The sequence below is a fragment of the Trifolium pratense genome, linkage group LG2 (assembly GCF_020283565.1).
Source record: "Trifolium pratense cultivar HEN17-A07 linkage group LG2, ARS_RC_1.1, whole genome shotgun sequence".
Taxonomy (NCBI): Eukaryota; Viridiplantae; Streptophyta; class Magnoliopsida; order Fabales; family Fabaceae; genus Trifolium; species Trifolium pratense.
The window spans coordinates 21,006,747-21,026,743 of record NC_060060.1 but is presented as its reverse complement, the minus strand read 5'-3'; the positions used below and the strand labels follow the sequence as shown (position 1 = coordinate 21,026,743).

Here is a 19,997-nt window from a genome sequence, read left to right as displayed (position 1 = left end):
AGATTTAGTTTTGGTATGTTGTGTCCACGTGTTTAATTTAGTTTGTTTATTTTCAGATTATTTAGAGTTCGTTTGTTTTACCGTTAAAAAAATGATTTTTATGATAACTTAATTTTTTTTTTTATAAATTAAAAGAGTACTTTTGACATTCAATAACTTAAATATTCAAGTTAAATATTTTAACTTAATAAAAATTACATTTTTTTAAAAAAAAAACTCTCGAAAATAAATTTTATCCACTAAATTACTTGATAAAATTTTAAAAGTTAATGGGATTCAATCTAAAATCTCTCATGCAAGGAAATTTTTTTTGACATTAAATACAAAATAAGTAAACATTAATAACTTGCCATTTTTTAGGATACATAATACACGACACATATTAGTTCAATCGGTTAAAAATTGATTCATATTTGCGGGAGTATGAGTTCAATTTTCACAATAACTACCTCTTTGCTCATTCATCAGCCTCTCCATCCAAATTCACATAATTTGTTTTTTTTTTTAAGAAAATAGTCAGCTAGTGACAAAAAATTTATTCCTAAAAGCGAATAAATGAAAAATAACAGGTTGAATTTCAATCTTACAAATTATGATGTCTTTACGATAAAATTCACCTATACTATGAAAAGGAACGGTATAAAGAAATAACGATAAAATTGAGATATATACTAGTTTTATATGCCAATAAAAATTATTGATATAGTTCTTTGAGTTTAGCTCAGGATATTATTATATTATATATATAGGGATTTGGGGTTTGAACCTCCAATCATTCTATTTTTTCATATTTTAAGGATGAAATTTCTAACAAGAAGACTAGAAGAAAAAAATCCTTTACATAATTTCAAGATAAGAATAAGTTAATAAATTATGGATTCTGACGTGTTGTTTTCTACAACTCAATCAATCAATTAGCCACTAAACCTGCTTGCCTTTTTGACTTTCTCTTCACCTAATGTTAATGACTAATGCATAAACCATCCAAAACAAAACATAACAAAACAAAAAAAGTGTTTTTTATCATTGATCAAAACTGAAAACACATAAGGAGTGACAAACAAATTAAGCACAAAAAAAGCTATGAAAATTAGAACTTCGAATTTCATGAAAGATAAATCAAATTTTCTTTACATGAGAGTTCTACCTTTGACTATTTGTTCTTTGCTTTCAATATCTTTGCTTCTTCTATACTTCTACAATCTACCCTTTTCTCCATCTTCAAAAAATGAGTTTGCTCAATCCAAACCCATCATTAACATCATTTCTCAATCTTCTCTTCTTGTTCCTCCTCCTACATCTTCTTATTCAGGTATGTGTGTATTCATAATTTATTTTGTCAAAATTATACAATTGCTAGTAGATTTTGTTTTCAATAACACCGACACTTCTGATTAAAGATGTGTCACGTAACCGATGTGTGTCGGAGTTGTGTTAGTAGCACAGCCGAAACATGTGATTTACAATCAATTAATTCAATTGTATTAATCAATTTAGTCCATAAAACTACTAACAAAACACAATTTTAGTGTTGTTTTATAATTTCGAGATATTCAGCCATGATCATCGCGGAGATTCATAAAAAATGACTATTTACTCATTCTAATAAGTAACTTGAGATTGTTTTGTTGGTTAACAAGACTTTTACATTTCTTAATTTCAGAAAAGAAAAAAGCTTACCAAAAGCAATGTGATTACTCAAAGGGTGATTGGATCAAAGACACCAAAGGCCCTTTGTACAATGATACAACATGTAGTTTGATGAAAGAAGGAAGAAATTGCATCAAACATGGAAGACCAGATTCTGATTATCTTTATTGGAGATGGAAACCAAATGAATGCTATCTTCCAAGGTTTGAACCTAAAACTTTTCTCCAACTCATTAACAATAAACACATAGCTTTTGTTGGAGATTCTATGGCAAGAAACCAATTAGAGTCACTTCTTTGCATGTTATCAACTACTTCAATTCCTAAACTTGTGTACAAAAATAGCATTGGTAAAGACAGTCAATTTTCTAGGTGGTACTTTTCTTCATATAATGTAACTATTTCATTATATTGGTCACCATTTTTAGTGCAAGGTATTGAAAAATCAAATAATAGGCCAAATAATGAGTTATATTTGGATCATGTTGATGAGAAATGGGCTAAGGATATGGATCAAATGGACATGATTGTGTTTTCAATTGGTCATTGGTTTTTGCTACAAGCTATTTACCATGAGGGTAATTCAATATTAGGATGTCACTATTGTGGTCTTAATTACACTGATGTTGGGTTTTATGATGTATTAAGAAAGTCTTTAAGGACTAGCCTTAATAGTATAATTGATAGAAGAGGACATAAGGGTAAAAATGGAATTGATGTAGTTGTGACAACATTTACACCACATCATTTTGAAGGTGCATGGGATAAGGCTGGTGCATGTCCAAAAACTAAGCCTTATAAAAGTGAGGAGAAGAAAGTTGAAGGAATGGATAATGAGATGAGAAAAGTTGAGGTTGAAGAAGTGGAAAATGCTAAGAACAAAGGAAATGAATTTGGAAGGTTTAGATTTGAGGTATTGGATATTACAAATTTAGCCTTGTTAAGACCAGATGGCCATCCAGGTCCTTATATGAATCCTTTTCCATTTTTTAATGGAGTTCAAGAATATGTGCAAAATGATTGTGTTCATTGGTGTTTGCCTGGACCAATTGATACATGGAATGAGATTTTTCTAGAATTGATTAAGAAGTGGGAGGAACAACCTAGAATTAATTTATCTAGTTAATTTATTTATATTTTACTCTCTGCATTATGTCATAACATTGCCTTGGAATAGAGAATTTTTGTGCCTACTTAGGTATCAAAAGGAAATACTTTGTTACATATTGGTGAGAGTAAATTTTATATGACATCTTTTTTAATCATTTTTTTATTAGTATTTTTTTGTTTGATGAAAATTTTAGGGTAAGTGGGCCTAAGAGTTTGTAAACTTTGAAGGTAACATTTTGGGAAGTTTCTTCTGGTGTTCTATGAGTTTTTCGCGCTCTGTAGTTTTACTCATCCGTTATTTAAGTAGCGGATATTATAAAATAAAAATTTTGAGAAAAAAAAACCGTCCGTTACTTAAGTAGCGAATGGTGTTTAAGAAACTTATAGAACATCAAAAGAAACTGCCAACATTTTGTGATTTGGATCCTATATAAAGCCATTGCTTCAGTGGATTGGGTAGTATAAGTAAATGTCTTGGTGGTGTTAGGATAACAGAACTGGCCCAACATAGTTGATTGCCTAAACAAAATTTTATAGGAGAGCCTTATTCGATTAAAATTCAATGCAGCCTAACCTTACAAGGTAAAACAAGAAGAAAAACACAAAATAAATCATATGCAGCTAGTCATAAAATGGATTAAAGGAAGTGTTAATTTAGGCCTTGACTAACATGAACAAGTAAAATAGTCTTGTACCGTATACAAATATATTTCTATTATTTCACCAATAAATCACGTCATATTTCATTTGATCAATTGATAAAAATTATCTATCAAAATTTTATGCATGATTTAAACTTGTCTCATTGCCTATTAATGTAAGACACTAGTGGCCCTAAAGCCTTTGAAGTAGATGCCTTAAGCCTCATTTAGAATTTGAAGTTGATAAAGATTTTATTTATTTTTTTAATTAGCCAGTGATTCTCATCACAGGATTTTGTCTAATATTATGACTTGACCAAAAGGACACATTAAACAACTCTTTCTTCATGTCTTCTGTTTTTACCATTTTCATCTTAAACTGTCCTGCAATGCAACCTACTTCCAGTGCTAAGGGTCCCTACTGCCTCACCAATAATAAGGAGTCATTTGTTGTAATCTCTTGAGAAAAGTTCTCTCTCTTAATCTAATGGCCCATGATAACTTTTTTTGTATCCTCCTCAACTTCTATAAATACCCACATCACATATTTGACTTTATCTATATAGTACCCTAATTTCTTAGGTTGACGAATATATCATAAAAAATATGAACGAACACCAAATTATATGTCACATTAAATAATTCGATATCTCTAAAAGAGTTACTTGAGAAATAGTAATTGTAGTCCAAGTTATAAAATCAAAATTTAGTAGTGAATTACTCCTCAAGTTAAATTCAATTATATGTCCTTTTATTTCTTATAGAACCAATTCTTATGGTGTTGACCATATATTGTTAATCGTATTTTGTTGTTAATGGTTCTATTGTGGTGGAGCTCTTCAAAGAGTTGAAGGAGTTGGTCTCAAATCCTATGCCCATCCCTTCCCTTAACCATGTCGCTGTCGCCAGGATGCAACAAATAGTTGATGAACATAAGCCTATTCGACAACCATTGCATTTTGCTTTGGTGAACAAGTTCCTCTCTTCTCTAACAGACATGACTGATATCCTTACCATTATTCATGCCTTTGAACAAGCTTCAGCGTCGAAGGATCAACTGCGCCAACAACTATTTGACTTTTATCCGGAGTCCGACACTGTTGGTAAGGCCAATAAGTTGGACAAGCTTAGACAGCAATTCATCAAACTTGAGGAATAAGAAAATGCTAATAAGGCTAAAATAACAAAACAGTTACTTTGTCTAACATAATTAATTCAGTCTTGTATCTCTGTATGCAGATCCTAGATAATTTATATACCTATATGTATTGAAAGATTTATTCTGCTGTTGCTAAAAAGTAGTAAACTATAAAGTATGTCTCAAATTTTTATGCATAATTTACTGGTCATTAATTAATCAAACACTTCATATATTGTCACACTATTTTAGTCCTTAATTCATCCAACATAAAAAGCAATTTTTATGGATAGACATTGTAACTTACAAGAATAATGTACATCAAACTTTAACTTCTACATATTGGTCCCAATAAACTATAAACAAAAATCCCTCCCATCAACATATACCAAAACAGAATAAACATAACCTTTCTATGCAAAGATTTAGATCAATAAATTAACAAGATAAGATGAAAATCTCACTCTTCACTCCTTGGTTGTCCCTTCCAATCCCACTTCATCATCTCAAGAAAAATCTCATTCCATGTATCTATAGGCCCCGGCAAACACCAATGAACACAATCATTTTGCACATGCTCAGAAACTCCATTAGCAAATGGAAAAGGATTCATATAAGCACCTGGATGACCATCTGGTCTCAACAATGCCAATTCAGTTACATCCAATACCTCAAATCTAATCCCTCCGAATTCATTCGCTTTCGCCTTAGCACTTTCGACTTCCTCTATTTGAATCCTTCGAATCTCACTTTCCATTTCTCCAACTTTCTTCTCTCCATTTCCGTAAGGTTCGGTCTTCGAACATGTTCCGGCCTTATCCCAATCACCATCAAAATGAGTAGGTGAAAAAGTTCTCACAATCACACTAATTTCTTTCCCTTTAGCTCTTTTCCTCTCAACTATAGCATTAAGACTAGTCCTTAAAGCCTTTCTTAATGGAACATAAAAACCGATATCGGTATAATTAAGACCAAAACTAGAACAATTCAAGCATCCTAAAACCAAACCATTTTCATAGTAAATTGAAGGAACATTAAACCAATTCCCAAATGATAAAAAAATCAAGTCCATTCCATCCATATCCTTCAGCCATCTCTCGTTAACGCGATCCAAATGCATTGTATTAAAACTTGGCCCTGATTTTGATCTTTCATCACCTTGTACAAGAAATGGTGACCAATAATCTGAAATAGTTGCATTATGAGAAGCAAAGTGCCACCAATGTGAACCTTTATGATGAACTGGTTTAGGCTTTGAAACAGTTGATAACATGCAAAGAAGGGACTCAAATTGGTTCCTAGCTAAAGAATCACCAATAAAAGCTATGTGTTTGTTTTTACTTAGTTGGAGAAAAGTGTTTGGTTCAAACCTTGGAAGATTGCATTCATTTGGTTTCCATCTATAGTAAAGGTAGTTTGAGTCTGGTCTTCCATTGGTCATACAATTTTGTCCTTCTTTGATTGTTCCACATGTTGTTCCATTGTACAAAGGGCCACTCTTGTCATGAATCCATTTTCCATTGAAGTAGTCACATGAGTTGTTTTCAGCTTTGATTTTGTTATTTACTGCAAATAAAATACCAAAGTATATATTAATTAGATATAATTCTAAAATGTAACATTCAAAATAGTTTAAATAAATCTAATCAGAGTAGCCCAGTTGACCATACACGTTGAGATTGTATATCAGAGTTAGAGGTTCAAGGTTCAATATTTAAAAACGCCATTGAAAAATGTGAGAAGCTTTAAGTGTGACTAAACTTTGAGGCCTACTAAACCGCTCAAAATGTCGATATCATAGAAAACTGCTCATTATTTAGACCCCTCATATGCTCACATGTCCCGTCTTTTTATAGGGGCAACCGTGAGCATATGAGAGGGCGTCGTGAGCATATGAGAGGACGTCAAGAGTAATTTTCGATATTATGAGAGGACAAGAGACCAAATGCCTTAATGATGCCTTGTACATAAGGATATGATTTGTAATAATGCCCTTATCTGTTTAGCATTTTCCTTATTTAATTAAATAGTACACACCTAATAATTCAACTACTACTATTTTCAACCACGATAAAACCATGACTACTTTCAACCATTAAAGTTAATAGACTAATAATTTTTCTAAAAAAATGTTCATTAACTTAAAAGAAACACACACATAATGAGACAAAGAAAATAGTATAAAATAACAAAAAAGTATGCATCCACATACCTGGATAAGGTGGAGGAGGAGGAGAAGAAATAGTGCCATAGTGAAGCTCATTTGTTTGAGATTTTGTAAGGAAGAGAGGGTAAAAGTATATACAAAGAAGAACTATAGGTAACAAAGCTATAGGAAGTAGAAATTGAAGTGTATATGGAACAAGGTTCTTAGAGAGGCAAAGAGAATCATCTTTTAATGTAGTAGTTGTTGAACTTTTCATTTTGAAAGCATATTTTTGTGCTTCCATTCCTACTTTGCTTTCTTCTCATAGTCTCTCTTTTGTTTTGTTCTTATTGGAAATGGAATAAATTTTTCTTCCAAATAATTGACGTGAAGTAAACGTTGTTTTAGTGTTTAATTTTCATGTCACATAATTTTAATTGATACACACTCACATAAGTTGAAAATAGTGCATATATTTTTATATTAAAGAATAAAGTACAAGGACATTTTTTTTTTGTTGGTGAATACAAGGACGAAATTCTTAATTAATATATGGTTGAGAGTAAAAAAAATATGGAAGTGAAATAAAATTTAAACTAATGGGTGAAGTGAGATTGAAGAAAGTTGTGACATATGTATAGAGAGACATAAATTTCTTGTGGGTTATACTCAAATAAATAATTCAATTGAAAAAACTCACCGTTCAATTGAAAAAAATTCTTGGAGATTTATTATCATAATGCTATGAATTGATGCTTTGAGGATTTCACAAATTTCTTGATGATTTTAGAGCTAAGGAAATTTGGAAGATGATTGTGATCCTAACTTAGGGTTCGTAAGGGTTTGTGATCATGATTAGATAAATTTTTCATTAAGAAATTTAAAAAAAAAATGAAGAAGATAAGATTGAAAGAATTGAGAGATGTTGTAACAAAGGAGAAAGAGAAATGCATGAATAATGGAGTCAATAGCATTTATGTGAGGTAATGAATGAGACACGTATAATAATGGTGTAGGGTCGTTTATGGTAAAAATGATTGGTTTGAGATTACTTTAAAGGGAAAATATCAAATTAATTAAAAGTAGTTGGCTTGGTTTGATTTCATCTTGCAATTTCTTTAACAAAATTTGGATCAAATATAAACCAATGTAAATTGTAAAATTGAACTCAAAATTCTTTAGTGTAGGTTTAGTTCGATGAATTAGAAATTTTACAAAATTTAGAATTCTAAGAAGAAGGCACATTTCTTCTATCAAACTAAATTATCTAGTATTATGGTTTTGTTTTTTACATGTTTCAACCTAAGAGCATCCACAACGGAGATATTAAGTTTTTAGTACTTAACTGGATCTCACATGTAGGAATGGCAACGGGTGCCCACGGGTACGGGTTTGACACTTACCAAACCCACACCCGAAATCATCACCCAAACCCAAACCTAAAGGATGTTCGGGTGGCAAAACAACACTCACGCCCACACCCATTGGGTTCGGGTTTTTTCCACCCAAACTCAAACCCGTAGTACATTTGAAAATAATTTGCAAATTTAAGAAATTAAATTACAACTAAAATTAAGGTCTTCCAAGGAAATTCAAACATAGACTTTCAAGAAATTACAACATAGATTTTCAAGAAATTAAATTACAACTAAAATTTAAGGTCTTCCAAGGAAATTGAGGGAGACTATGGGGTAATTAAAATAATTATAAAATATTTCGGGTGGGTGTATGGGTTTCGGGTGTGGGTTTGACTGATACCAAACCCACACCCATATTATCGGGTGTCACCCGAACCCAAACCCAAACCCAGTCAATCGGGTTTCGCCCGTTGACTTGGGTTTGGATTCGGGTGGATCTCTCGGGTTTGGGTTTTTTTGCCATCCCTACTCACATGTACACATCATGCATTTATAATTTTTTAATAATAGTACTTAATAAGTACTCAATCCCTCCAACCCAACATCTCTTAAAAAGTATTAAATGGGCCCTACCAATAACACATTTCACCAATAACTATACATCTTTATAAATGGGTCCCACAAAAACAAAATAGGTATTAATGCTTATTGTAGAACCAGTACCTATTAATATGTACTCAAATGAGTATTGCTCCAATGGTAATACCTAATAAGTATCATAAGACCATCTCCAATGGTCTTATGATACTTTATTAGATGATGTGTCTATGTGGGACCATTTAAGTACTCAAAAATGGAGTGCTCCATTGTGAATGCCTAATAGGTACTACACCATTGGAGATGGTCTAACTTCTTCTTTTTCTCCTGTATAACCATATTTGAAATGTAACTGCCACAATATTTATGAATTATATTATTTATTTATAACTTTATTTGCCTTTATTCAAATTGTATAACCATATATTTGAAATGTAACTGCCGCAATATTTATGAATTATATTATTTATTTATAACTTTATTTGCCTTTATTCAAATACGTTACTATTTTTTTTTATAACTCTATGATTTTTAGAGGAAAGAGCTCTAGTAGTCTAGAGTTCGGCCGCGAAGTAAATAAAGTTTGGCTAAGAAATTGTTCCACACATGAATCAAACCCGAGTTCTCCCAAAATCCGTTTTTTTGGTGAAGTTCATTAACCACTTGAGTCCGATGACTTGGTTAAATACGTTACTATTTTCTTTTAAAATAATTATTTATTTATAACTTTATTTGCCTTTATTCAAATACGTTACTTTAATTATATTAATTACGAAGCATTATTATTTCTAACATCTCTGATTTGATCTTGACTTGAAATAGCTACTTTAATTATATTAATTACGAAGGTTTTGATTTGATCTTTTATAGCAACTAGGAAAAATTAATTTACTCAATTATTTGAACAAAATGAAATCCATTAGGTTATCGCCATCATCATTGTTCATCATTTGCTTGTGTCTTTTTAATGTTGTTGTTCCAACATTATCTCTCAAATTGTATGAAATTGTATGTAAAGAGGCAAGACAAGATGAGAGTATTTGCTTGCATTATATGCTAGGTGACTATAAAATAGTTGCAGCCACAACTTATCATGAACTCTCTAATCATATCTTGAATTTAGCAATATTTGAAGCTGTTTCAGCTCAAGAATATATTAGAGCATTAGCAAAACGTATCCCCACTAATGATGCCCTTAAACAATGTGGAAATGATTTCTACAATGATATTGTTGTTGCATTCCTAAGTGCATCGACTGAGTTTAATAAGGATCCTCAAAGTGCAAAAACTAATGCACAAGCTGCTGGTGATGGAGCTGCGAGATGTGAGAAAGCTATTCAAGTTAAGGGGAAATATGATGCAGTAGTTCATGCTCGAAACAATGAGATGTTTGTACTTAGTGAAGTCGCATTTTTAGCCTTAAATCATCTTACATAGGAAATTGTTAGCCTAATAATTAATAATTTCAAATAAAATAACACGTGAAATAATATTGTATGGCTTTATATATACATGCCTTTATGAATTATTGCATAAAAAAAAGTGGCCATTTTACTTTTAGACGTTTATGCGGTGTTAAAAGTTCGACATTGTAACTCAAAAGACGTTTCAAATCATCATTAAACGGTCGTAAAATAATCATTAGTTATTTTAATTAATACTAGGGGTAAACTCATGCGTTGCACGGGTTGGTTCGATTAAAATACACAATTAAAATATTTTTATAAATTAAAAATAATAATTGTGATAAGTATAATCGCACATTCGATTAAAATACATTGTTAAATACTTTTTACGATATGGTTATATTCAATATTAGATATGTGTAAAAACAAATAAAGTTGTTCAGAATTAAAATATTTTTTATTGAAATGATGTATCATATTTTATTTTAATTGTGTTATCGTATAAAATCTTAGTTTTCATTATATGAATTGCAATTTTAGTCACAAATCACTTTACTTTTTTATTTTTAATGTATCACTTATTTATTTATTTTCAATAAGAGTTGAAGGTCATACATACTTATACTTGGTGAAAATATTGCTCATGAGTAATGTTTAACTAAGAAGTATGGTGATTTTGACATTTTTTATCACGTGATCTCGTGTTCTGAAAATTACCTATCAAATAGCAACGTTACTGTTTACTCTCTTCTATACAACTTAAGATGCCAAATAACTTATCTATTTATCTCCCTCTCGTTCTCTTGAAGTTTCTTATCAATTATTCACTTGGTAAAATTTTATTCCGATTTTATTAGTCTCGATTTTCAGGAAAATATACCAACCCAAAATTTAATTATGGGCTCGATTAAAATACACATTTAAAATATTTTCATAAATGAAAAATAATAATTATGATAAGTATTATTATATATAATTAAATGATTGATAATACTTTAAAATATAGTGAAATAGTAAGTTTAATATTAATTTATATTAAAAATAAGAGGGTTATTTAGAAATTTTACGTCAAACTTTCACTTGGTGGAATTTATTTTAACTACCAAAGAAATTGCAAATGAATGCATGCAGATTTGATTAGAACATACTTAAAATATATTATTACAAATGAAAAATAATAATTATGATAAGTATAACGACATATATATTTAAATTATAGTAACATGATTTAGTTGTAATTCTATTATATTAAAAATAAGAAAGTTGTTTAGGAAAATGAGATTTTATATTGTAGATTAAGGACACAATGAATATAATTTTTAGTGAGTCTCTTATAATATCTCATAAGTATGAAGAGCAGTGGCGGAGCCAGAAAAAAAATATTGGGTGGGCCGATAAAAAAATTACAACATATAAATTAAATACGAAAATTATATTGCATATAATAACAATTGAAGTTGTAATAAGTATAAAGTTAACGAAAATTATATTGCATATAACAATTGAAGTATAAAGTTAATCACTAAGATGAAATACCATAAGGGTCCGTTTGGTGTGCAGGATAGCATAGTGACAGGACATGATATAAAACAGGATAAGGATATGATATGATAACAGCAGGATAATAATTATACTCAGTTATCATATCCTGTGTTTGGTGCACACAGGATAACAAACATGATAACTATTATATTTTGTTTTTAATAGCTCATAATAATATGATAAGATATATAACATATTTAAATGACAATGACAAAATTACTATTGTAAAACAATTGTTATTTTTTTAAAATTATTTTGTAATACTTTTAATTTTATAAATAAAAAATATGAATAAGTAATCAAATAACTTTATATAATTTCAAATAAAAATTATCAGAAAATAATCAAGTTTAATTTTTTATATGAATCATGATCAAATAAATAACTCAATAATATATACATGTTAGATAAGCCAAATAAATATATGATATATCTCATACGTAAATAATAAAACTACTATTGCAAAAGAATTATATTTAATTTTTTATAAAATTTAAATTAATATCCCTATTTGTCAATTTTTTAATAATCATTTTACCTTAAAATATTGTAATTTTAGTAAAATTTTGATTTTTTAGAATATATAAATTACAAAATTACCCTTGTGAGAAAATCACATATATATTTAAAAATTAATTATTTTATTATTTATATTTTATTAATTTTATTTTATGTATTTTAAAATATATTTTATAAAATAAATCAGTAATTTTTTTTTCTTATCCTATCCTGCTGGTAACCCAGCTCAAATTCAGGATAAGAATTATAACTAGAGAGACAGGATAGGATAAGCTTCAGGATTAACTTATCATATCCTGCTGTATTACCAAACACTGGATTGCGACAGGATATGATACAGTTTTTTTTTTTGAAGAAAAGGATATGATACAGTTATCATATCCTGTCTCTTATCCTATGCACCAAACGGGCCCTAAGATTGCTCGCATAAAAAACAGTTGGTCCCTAAAAAATTAAACTGCGTACTTTAAAATAATATTTACGTTTACAAGTGACTCGGAATAATAAATAATTAATTTTGAACTAATACTTGCATAAAATTGATCATAAAAAATTATATTTTTTATTATATTACAGATATATATTCAAAAGAGAATAATTGTTTTTAATCGATTAAAAATTGTGTTTATTCATACAAAAAGCTAGTAAAAAAAATAATAGTATATATATATATATATATATATATATATATATATATATATAGGGGTTTTCTAACTTAGACCCTAGTTAGGTCTAAGTTAGCAAGGTGCACCTTTTCAATTGGACCAAAATACCCATTCTTTTTAATTAATTAACCAAAATACCCATTAATAGACGCGGATCCAGTGTCGCGCGCGTACCGAAGGACCATGGTTACAGACCGTTGATTTCCATCAGACAGCCAAGATCTGATCTCATCAAGACTGTCGGATGGAAATCAACGGCCTGTAACCATGGTCCTGCGGTACGTGCGCGACACTGGATCCGCGTCCATTGATGGTAATTTGGTTAATTAATTAAAAAGAATGGGTATTTTGGTCCAACTGAAAAGGTGTACTTTGCTAATTTAGACCCAACTGGGTCTAAATTAGCAGCCCCCATATATATATATATATACTTTACACAACAATGAAAGTTGATTTATTTAAAAAAACCAAAATAGAAAAATTAAAGAATCACAATGAAAAAGATTTGTTTAAGGAAAAAGATAGAAAAATTAAAACAATCTACAAGCAGGAGTCGAACCTGCAAGCTATCCGGAAATATATAAACAAGATATCCAAGTAATTTCCAATTTTTTGGGGTGGGCTGCGGCCCGGCCGGGCCACCCCTAGCTCTGCTACTGATGAAGAGATGTATCATATTTTATTCTAATAGTGTAATCGTATAAAATAAAATTAAAAATTTAAGCGTGTTAGTATAAAATAATAAATAAAAGGAAAAACTAATATATCTCGTAAGTTTGAAGAGATGCATCATATTTTCTTTTTATGGATCGTAGTGGAGCAGTCGTAAGTTGCGTTGCTTTTTTACTACGGTGCATTTCTTATTATTTTCAAAAAAAGTTAGAGGCGGTTTGCTAACAATATCTTCCATCCAATTTATGTTTTCTTATATTTTATGAAAATAAAATTTTTGTGCTGATATATTGACTTCTTTTAAAATTTTACGTCAAACTTTCACTTGGTGGAGTTTATTTTAACTACCAAAGAAATTGCAAATGAATGCATGCAGGTTTGATTAGAACATACTTAAAATATATTATTACAAATGAAAAATAATAATTATGATAAGTATAACGACATATATATTTAAATTATAGTAACATGATTTAGTTGTAATTCTGTTATATTAAAAATAAGAAAGTTGTTTAGGAAAATGAGATTTTATATTGTAGATTAAGGACACAATGAATATAATTTTTAGCGAGTCTCTTATAATATCTCATAAGTATGAAGAGCAGTGGCGGAGCCAGAAAAAAAATATTGGGTGGGCCGATAAAAAAATTACAACATATAAATTAAATACGAAAATTATATTGCATATAACAATTGAAGTTGTAATAAGTATAAAGTTAACGAAAATTATATTGCATATAACAATTGAATTATAAAGTTAACCACTAAGATGAAATACTATAAGATTGCTCGCATAAAAAACAGTTGGTCCCTAAAAAATTAAACTGCGTACTTTAAAATAATATTTACGTTTACAAGTGACTCGGAATAATAAATAATTAAACTGCGTACTTATTTAATGAGATGACTCATAAATTTAATGTCTTAGGGTTTTAGGTTAAGATGTGGTGTCCGATTCACTTCTATTGTTGCTCAATGCCCAATGTGATGATCTTAGATTCCCTTATGACTCAACAGTGGTATCAGAGTCGATGGTTAAACCAGTTTCTTCGGTCGAAAGTTTTCCTGACCAAGATATCTAAGTGACGTGCACCGTTGATCCAAGGAATTCAAAATAAATTTTCAACTGATGTTGTCATTAAGCTTTTTGTAATGACCCAATATAAGCTCAAGATAATATAGAAGTAACTTAAGAACTATAATGAGTCATACTTTCTAGAAGAATCTAGATAGGTCTAATTTTTGTTTTTGGTTTTCACCACCAATATTCGGCCCACTGGATCGCCTAATTTGGTTCGGGGGTCACTCAAGTGGTTCCAGCCTTCTCTCAACTGCAGTTTCGGGGGATCGAACAATGGTCTTTCCTACCAAGTTCATCGTCAATCACAACTGAATCAACTAACGATATGTTAATTTAATAACTCATGATTAGCTTCTTAGGGTGTCAATAATATAGATAAAGACATTAATAAATGTCTTGATAATCAAACAAATAAATGAAGAAGTTAGTTTTAGAGTGTGTTACTATAATTTTTAATCTTTTTAGAATCATAAAACTCTAACAATTTTTAGTTGGTCTAGTAATGAATGAACTTAGTATGAAAGATTACGATTCGATCTTCTGCAACTACGAACGAACGGCTAAAACCACTCAAAGTAGACTCTCGGACCAGATTAAGCGGTCCAGTATATCCTAGAAAACCATAACAAAGCTGCTGCTCTGCTCTAGTTATTATTATAAGAGAAAAGTTGAATACTATTTATTTTGTTTTTTTTTTTATAAATAACGACAAAAAGAGAGAAAAAATATATATTAAGATAAAAACAGAGCTAATTTAGAGAGACTTTAGGAAATAAATGAGGGAGTCACAAAACCGTTTTTAACAATTTAACAATTGATTTGAGTAAGTCAAGTAAGTAACATGCTTCTTCCTTCTTAGTCCATATGCTCCCACCAAGTCCCAAACTTTCCCCATTGACAATTGCTGTAAATTCCAAAATCTACTTTTATGTCCACTTTCTTGTTTCATCACAAATCTCAGCTCAAAACACCAAAAAAGAAACATAATCAGCAACAACAATAGCTATGAAAATGGCTATTTCAAACCCATACAAAGATCAATTCCACTCCCTTACTAAAAAGCTTTTCCCTTGGACTCTTTATGCTCTTCTTCCCATTGCTCTTCTTAGTTTATACCTCTACCCTCTTCCTTTTCTTCCATCTACAGAATCTGAACTTCCTCATTCAACTTCTAATATCATCATTTCCCACTCTACACCTCCTGCTTTTACTTCTACACCTCCTTCTTCAGGTAAATCTATGTCTAATCCTATCTTGTTAAAAATCATGTTTTTACAAATGGGTTTTGTCTTAAATGTTAATTAGAAACTAAAGATTTAAGATTTATTGGTTTTTTTTATAAGATTTGCTTGAATAGTTGAATGGTTTTTTGTTGCAGAAAAGGAAAATACTTTTGACACCCCCTCATGTGATTACTTTAATGGAAAATGGATCCGTGATAGAAGAGGTCCTTTATACAATGGAACAACATGTGGAACAATTAAAGAAGGACAAAATTGCATCAAACATGGAAGACCAGATTCTGGTTATCTTTATTGGAGATGGAAACCAAGTGAATGTAAGCTTCCAAGGTTTGAACCTAAAACTTTTCTTCAACTTGTTGAAAATAAACATATAGCTTTTGTTGGAGATTCTATGGCTAGGAACCAATTAGAGTCACTTCTTTGTATGTTATCAACTTTTTCAAATCCTAATCTTGTTTACACAAGTGGTGATGACAATAAATTTAGAAGGTGGCATTTTGATTCTCATAATGCAACTGTTTCTGTGTATTGGTCACCTTTTCTTGTTCAAGGTGTTGAGAAATCAAATGAAGGACCAAATCATAATAAGTTGTATTTGGATCTTGTTGATGAGAGATGGGCTAAGGATATGGATGAAATGGATTATGTCGTGCTTTCGATTGGTCATTGGTTTTTGCATCCTGCAGTTTATTTTGAAGGTGATTTAGTTTTAGGTTGTCATTATTGTGTTGGTCTTAATCATACTGAAATTGGGTTTTATGAAGTTTTAAGAAAGGCTTTAAGGACTACCCTTAATAGTATAATTGATAGGAGAGGAAATAAAGGTAGTAAAATTGATGTAATTGTTACAACATTTTCACCAGCTCATTTTGAAGGTGAATGGGATAAAGCTGGTGCTTGTCCTAAGACTAAGCCTTATAGAGATAGAGAGAAGGAACTTGAAGGAATGGATAGTGAGATGAGAAAGATTGAGATTGAAGAAGTTGAAGATGCTAAAGTTAAAGGTAGTGAATTTGGAGGGGTTAGATTTGAGGCACTTGATGTAACTAAATTGGCATTGTTAAGACCAGATGGTCATCCAGGTCCTTATATGTATCCTTTTCCATTTGCTAATGGTGTTCAAGAACGCGTGCAGAATGATTGTGTTCATTGGTGTTTGCCTGGACCTGTTGATACATGGAATGAGATTTTTCTTGAGATTATGAAGAAATGGGAGGACCATCCAAGAACTCAAGAGTGAACTGTGAGGTATTTGTCTTTATACCATCTTTTGTTTGTTGATTTGTTATACCCTACGAAGCACAGATTAAGTGTGTTCCGGTGTCGGACACCGACACAACACTGTCACGACACTGTCACTTATGATTACATTGAATTATGTTATTTTTTCAAATTATTATCGGCGTTGACGTGTCAATGTCCGTATCGTGGCCAATGTCTGTGTCCATGCTTCATAGGTTATACCTTTATATCTTATGGATATTGCATTGAAATAGGTCAAATTATGTTTTTGGTAGAATGTAGAAGTATTTATTTTTGTTCTTTAAGATCTTATCGGGAAAACTCACACACATTAAGTGTAGAGTAATAGGGGGAACTGCAGGTTCGAACACGCACCCATTATATCCAATGTCAATGTAGTTTTTACCATTTGAGTTGTACTTACTGGACAATAAAAGTATTTTTAATTGAGGAATAAATAGTTAATAATATTGTGTATTCTTCTGCTTTGTTTTTCTATAATAGAAAAGGAATTATTGACAAATGTTGGCTTCAAATTAAAGATAATGATGTTTATGGAATGTGTATAAGTTAGCCATATTTTAGAAATGTACAAAAGGGTTTAGTGGTAAAAAACTTGTGGAGTACTATAATTCATGAAACAATTAATGCAACAGGTATTATTCTGTCTTACTAAAATTAGTAGCCATTAATTTTATCCTGTTGGATATTTGTTTCAATTTTAATACTTAATCTTGTTTTAACTTGTGTCATGCAAATTTGGTCCATTATGTTGTTTTTCTATAATTCTTGAAAAGGTATTCAGCTAGCTGTTTAACCGTGTTGAATTGGTCAAATCAAAAGCCTATGGTTTTAAAAAACTTAGGTTACTAGTTGAAACCGTTGCACATGATAAATTAGCTGATTGCTCTCCTCCTCTCTCGACATTGCTCCCACAAACAAAATACACTATCGGAAGATATCTTTCCGATAAATGAGAGTGAGATGGGGGATTCTGTGAGCAATTCATAGAGGATGATGGAGATGGGTTATTAGTAATAAACTGTGAGAGTAGAATGAATCTAAATAATATTACTATATGATTTTGAGTTGGCATGAGTGCCACTACTTCTGCCCCTGAATTTATGGCTTGTAAGGTTCTGCTTTTAAAGATAATATAGTGTTGTTTTCAGCTATTAAAGAATTAAAGATAGTGGTTGTCTTATTTATTTTTCTTTGTCAATGTAGATTATAGAGACATCAGACATTTTTAGTTTTCACCTAACCACGTAGTATGATTTTGATATTCGTAAAAATACGATTATGCCCTTAAACACTCATTTTATTTAAAGTCATGTTTATGTTTTTTATTTTTTACCATTTAAATTTTAAAGCGATTATTTTCCGTTGGAAACCTACTTTTTATATAAGCAAGAGTCCAAGATCGAATACATAATTACTTATTTAAAAGACCTACTTTCTTTTTTTGACGAAAAAGAGCTTAAAGCGTTTCATTAATAATAATTTGTTCAATACAATGTGATATGTCAACCCATACTTGGGGACTAGCTAAAGATGTGGTCGCCTTAACAAGACTATGAGCAACCTACTTATTAATTCATTGATTTTATTTTTCTATGATTTTATTTTTTTCAAGTCACACCCAAGAAAACTTAGTCGTTACACCCAAATTTCATTAAAATTTAATCATAATACCAAAAAATTGTCCTTCTTTATAGAAATTTTTTAAAATTCTCTTTTCATCTTTCACTCTATTTTCTTCACTGTTCTCTCCCACAAACTCCATTAATGTGTCATTAAAATCAATGAAAGGTTAAAGGGTAAATTTGGATGTCTTTCATTAAGACTTTGGCTCTGTTTGGTAAAAAATAGCGGATAGCTGATAAGCTAGCTTATAGCGAATAGCTTATAAGCTAGCTTTTAGCTTTAGCGGATAAGCTAGCGGATTGAATTTGTAGTGTTTGGTAAAATTAACGGTTGAACTAGCTTATAAGTGTGAAATAATTTAAAAAATTAATTTTTTTTAAGTATGTGATAGGGGTAAAATTGGAAGAAAATATGATAAACTATAAATTCATAAGCTACTTGAAATAGCGTTTGAAAAATAAGCTATAAACTCTTTTAAAAACTGTTACCAAACAGAGCTTTTGACGCAGCTATCGATGGAGTGGAACCTAAAAGCACACAATTGGTAGATTCCACTGTTGTATTTATCATCGACAAAGTGTTTGCTAGATACGAATTACAGTCTCTACTTAAATTAGGGAAATCACCATGATAGAGAACACATACTTCTATAATACCAGCACCAACAATGACACTGAGCAACATTATATACTCCCATGCTACATCATACACAAGCTCATACTAATATTCAATAAATAGCAACATGAACGTGTTATAATCTTGTCATCACCAGGTCCAACATAATCCCTTAACATGCTGTATCAGTACCATACAGAAGCACAATTTTCCCTTCGATTGACTCCAAAAGAATAAGAACATACAATTTCATGATTCCCTGCAAGAATTTTATCCAAGTACATCTAATTCACTAACCGGTTAAACTTTCCGCACTTTCCAATATCACTTTGACGAAGAGTACTATGATCCTGTTTATGAAGAATTGATGAGCATGATAGAGGAGGAGGATGCTATGAGGTTTAATAAATCCTATGGGAGTTTGAAAGCATCTATTGTTCTAACTGGCGAAATAGCTTCCGACGAATATTTGTTGGAAACTGTATTCTATAGAGGGCAAGAAAATTTGGCAGAGGGAAATATAGGATTAGGATCTTTGGAAATGGGATTGGTAGGATTGCAAATGTTGAGATCTGGGTTTTCAGGATTGCTAAGGATGAGATCAAATTTCAATAAGACACGTTATGGAAAATTGAGGGTGGAAGTTGATGACGCTCAGAAAGTGAGCCGGGTTGGATTGACTCATTTATAAGGCGGCTTCCATTTTGATGCAAGAATCTATATTC

General features: G+C 30.7%; 3 protein-coding genes across 3 annotated transcripts; 2 read left to right on the top strand and 1 right to left on the bottom strand.

Annotated features, from left to right (window-relative positions):
* Positions 1-996: 996 nt before the first annotated feature.
* LOC123906761 (xyloglucan O-acetyltransferase 1-like) lies at positions 997-2,914 on the top strand. The gene is made up of 2 exons (XM_045956745.1): positions 997-1,312; positions 1,664-2,914. Exons 1-2 carry the CDS (start codon positions 1,084-1,086, stop codon positions 2,773-2,775), a joined length of 1,341 nt encoding a protein of 446 aa, XP_045812701.1. The 5' UTR covers positions 997-1,083; the 3' UTR covers positions 2,776-2,914.
* A 1,894-nt stretch (positions 2,915-4,808) lies between these two features.
* Positions 4,809-7,710, bottom strand: LOC123906760 (xyloglucan O-acetyltransferase 1-like). The gene is made up of 2 exons (XM_045956744.1): positions 6,751-7,710; positions 4,809-6,104 (listed from the first exon to the last, which is right to left on the bottom strand). The coding sequence occupies exons 1-2, from the start codon at positions 6,986-6,988 to the stop codon at positions 4,999-5,001; spliced, it is 1,344 nt and encodes a 447-aa protein (XP_045812700.1). The 5' UTR covers positions 6,989-7,710; the 3' UTR covers positions 4,809-4,998.
* Positions 7,711-15,285: 7,575 nt separating this feature from the next.
* On the top strand, positions 15,286-17,494 carry LOC123906759 (xyloglucan O-acetyltransferase 1). Its single transcript, XM_045956743.1, has 2 exons — positions 15,286-15,755; positions 15,903-17,494. The coding sequence occupies exons 1-2, from the start codon at positions 15,530-15,532 to the stop codon at positions 17,006-17,008; spliced, it is 1,332 nt and encodes a 443-aa protein (XP_045812699.1). The 5' UTR covers positions 15,286-15,529; the 3' UTR covers positions 17,009-17,494.
* Positions 17,495-19,997: the final 2,503 nt, after the last annotated feature.

Excerpts from the sequence above, each read along its gene's own strand:
- LOC123906761 (XM_045956745.1), top strand. The coding sequence starts at position 1,084 with ATGAAAATTAGAACTTCGAATTTCATGAAAGATAAATCAAATTTTCTT. Across the intron at positions 1,313-1,663 it reads TCCTACATCTTCTTATTCAG|AAAAGAAAAAAGCTTACCAA; the intron begins GTATGTGTGTAT and ends TCTTAATTTCAG.
- LOC123906760 (XM_045956744.1), bottom strand. The coding sequence starts at position 6,988 with ATGGAAGCACAAAAATATGCTTTCAAAATGAAAAGTTCAACAACTACT. Across the intron at positions 6,105-6,750 it reads TCCTCCTCCACCTTATCCAG|TAAATAACAAAATCAAAGCT; the intron begins GTATGTGGATGC and ends TTTTATTTGCAG.
- LOC123906759 (XM_045956743.1), top strand. The coding sequence starts at position 15,530 with ATGAAAATGGCTATTTCAAACCCATACAAAGATCAATTCCACTCCCTT. Across the intron at positions 15,756-15,902 it reads TTCTACACCTCCTTCTTCAG|AAAAGGAAAATACTTTTGAC; the intron begins GTAAATCTATGT and ends TTTTTGTTGCAG.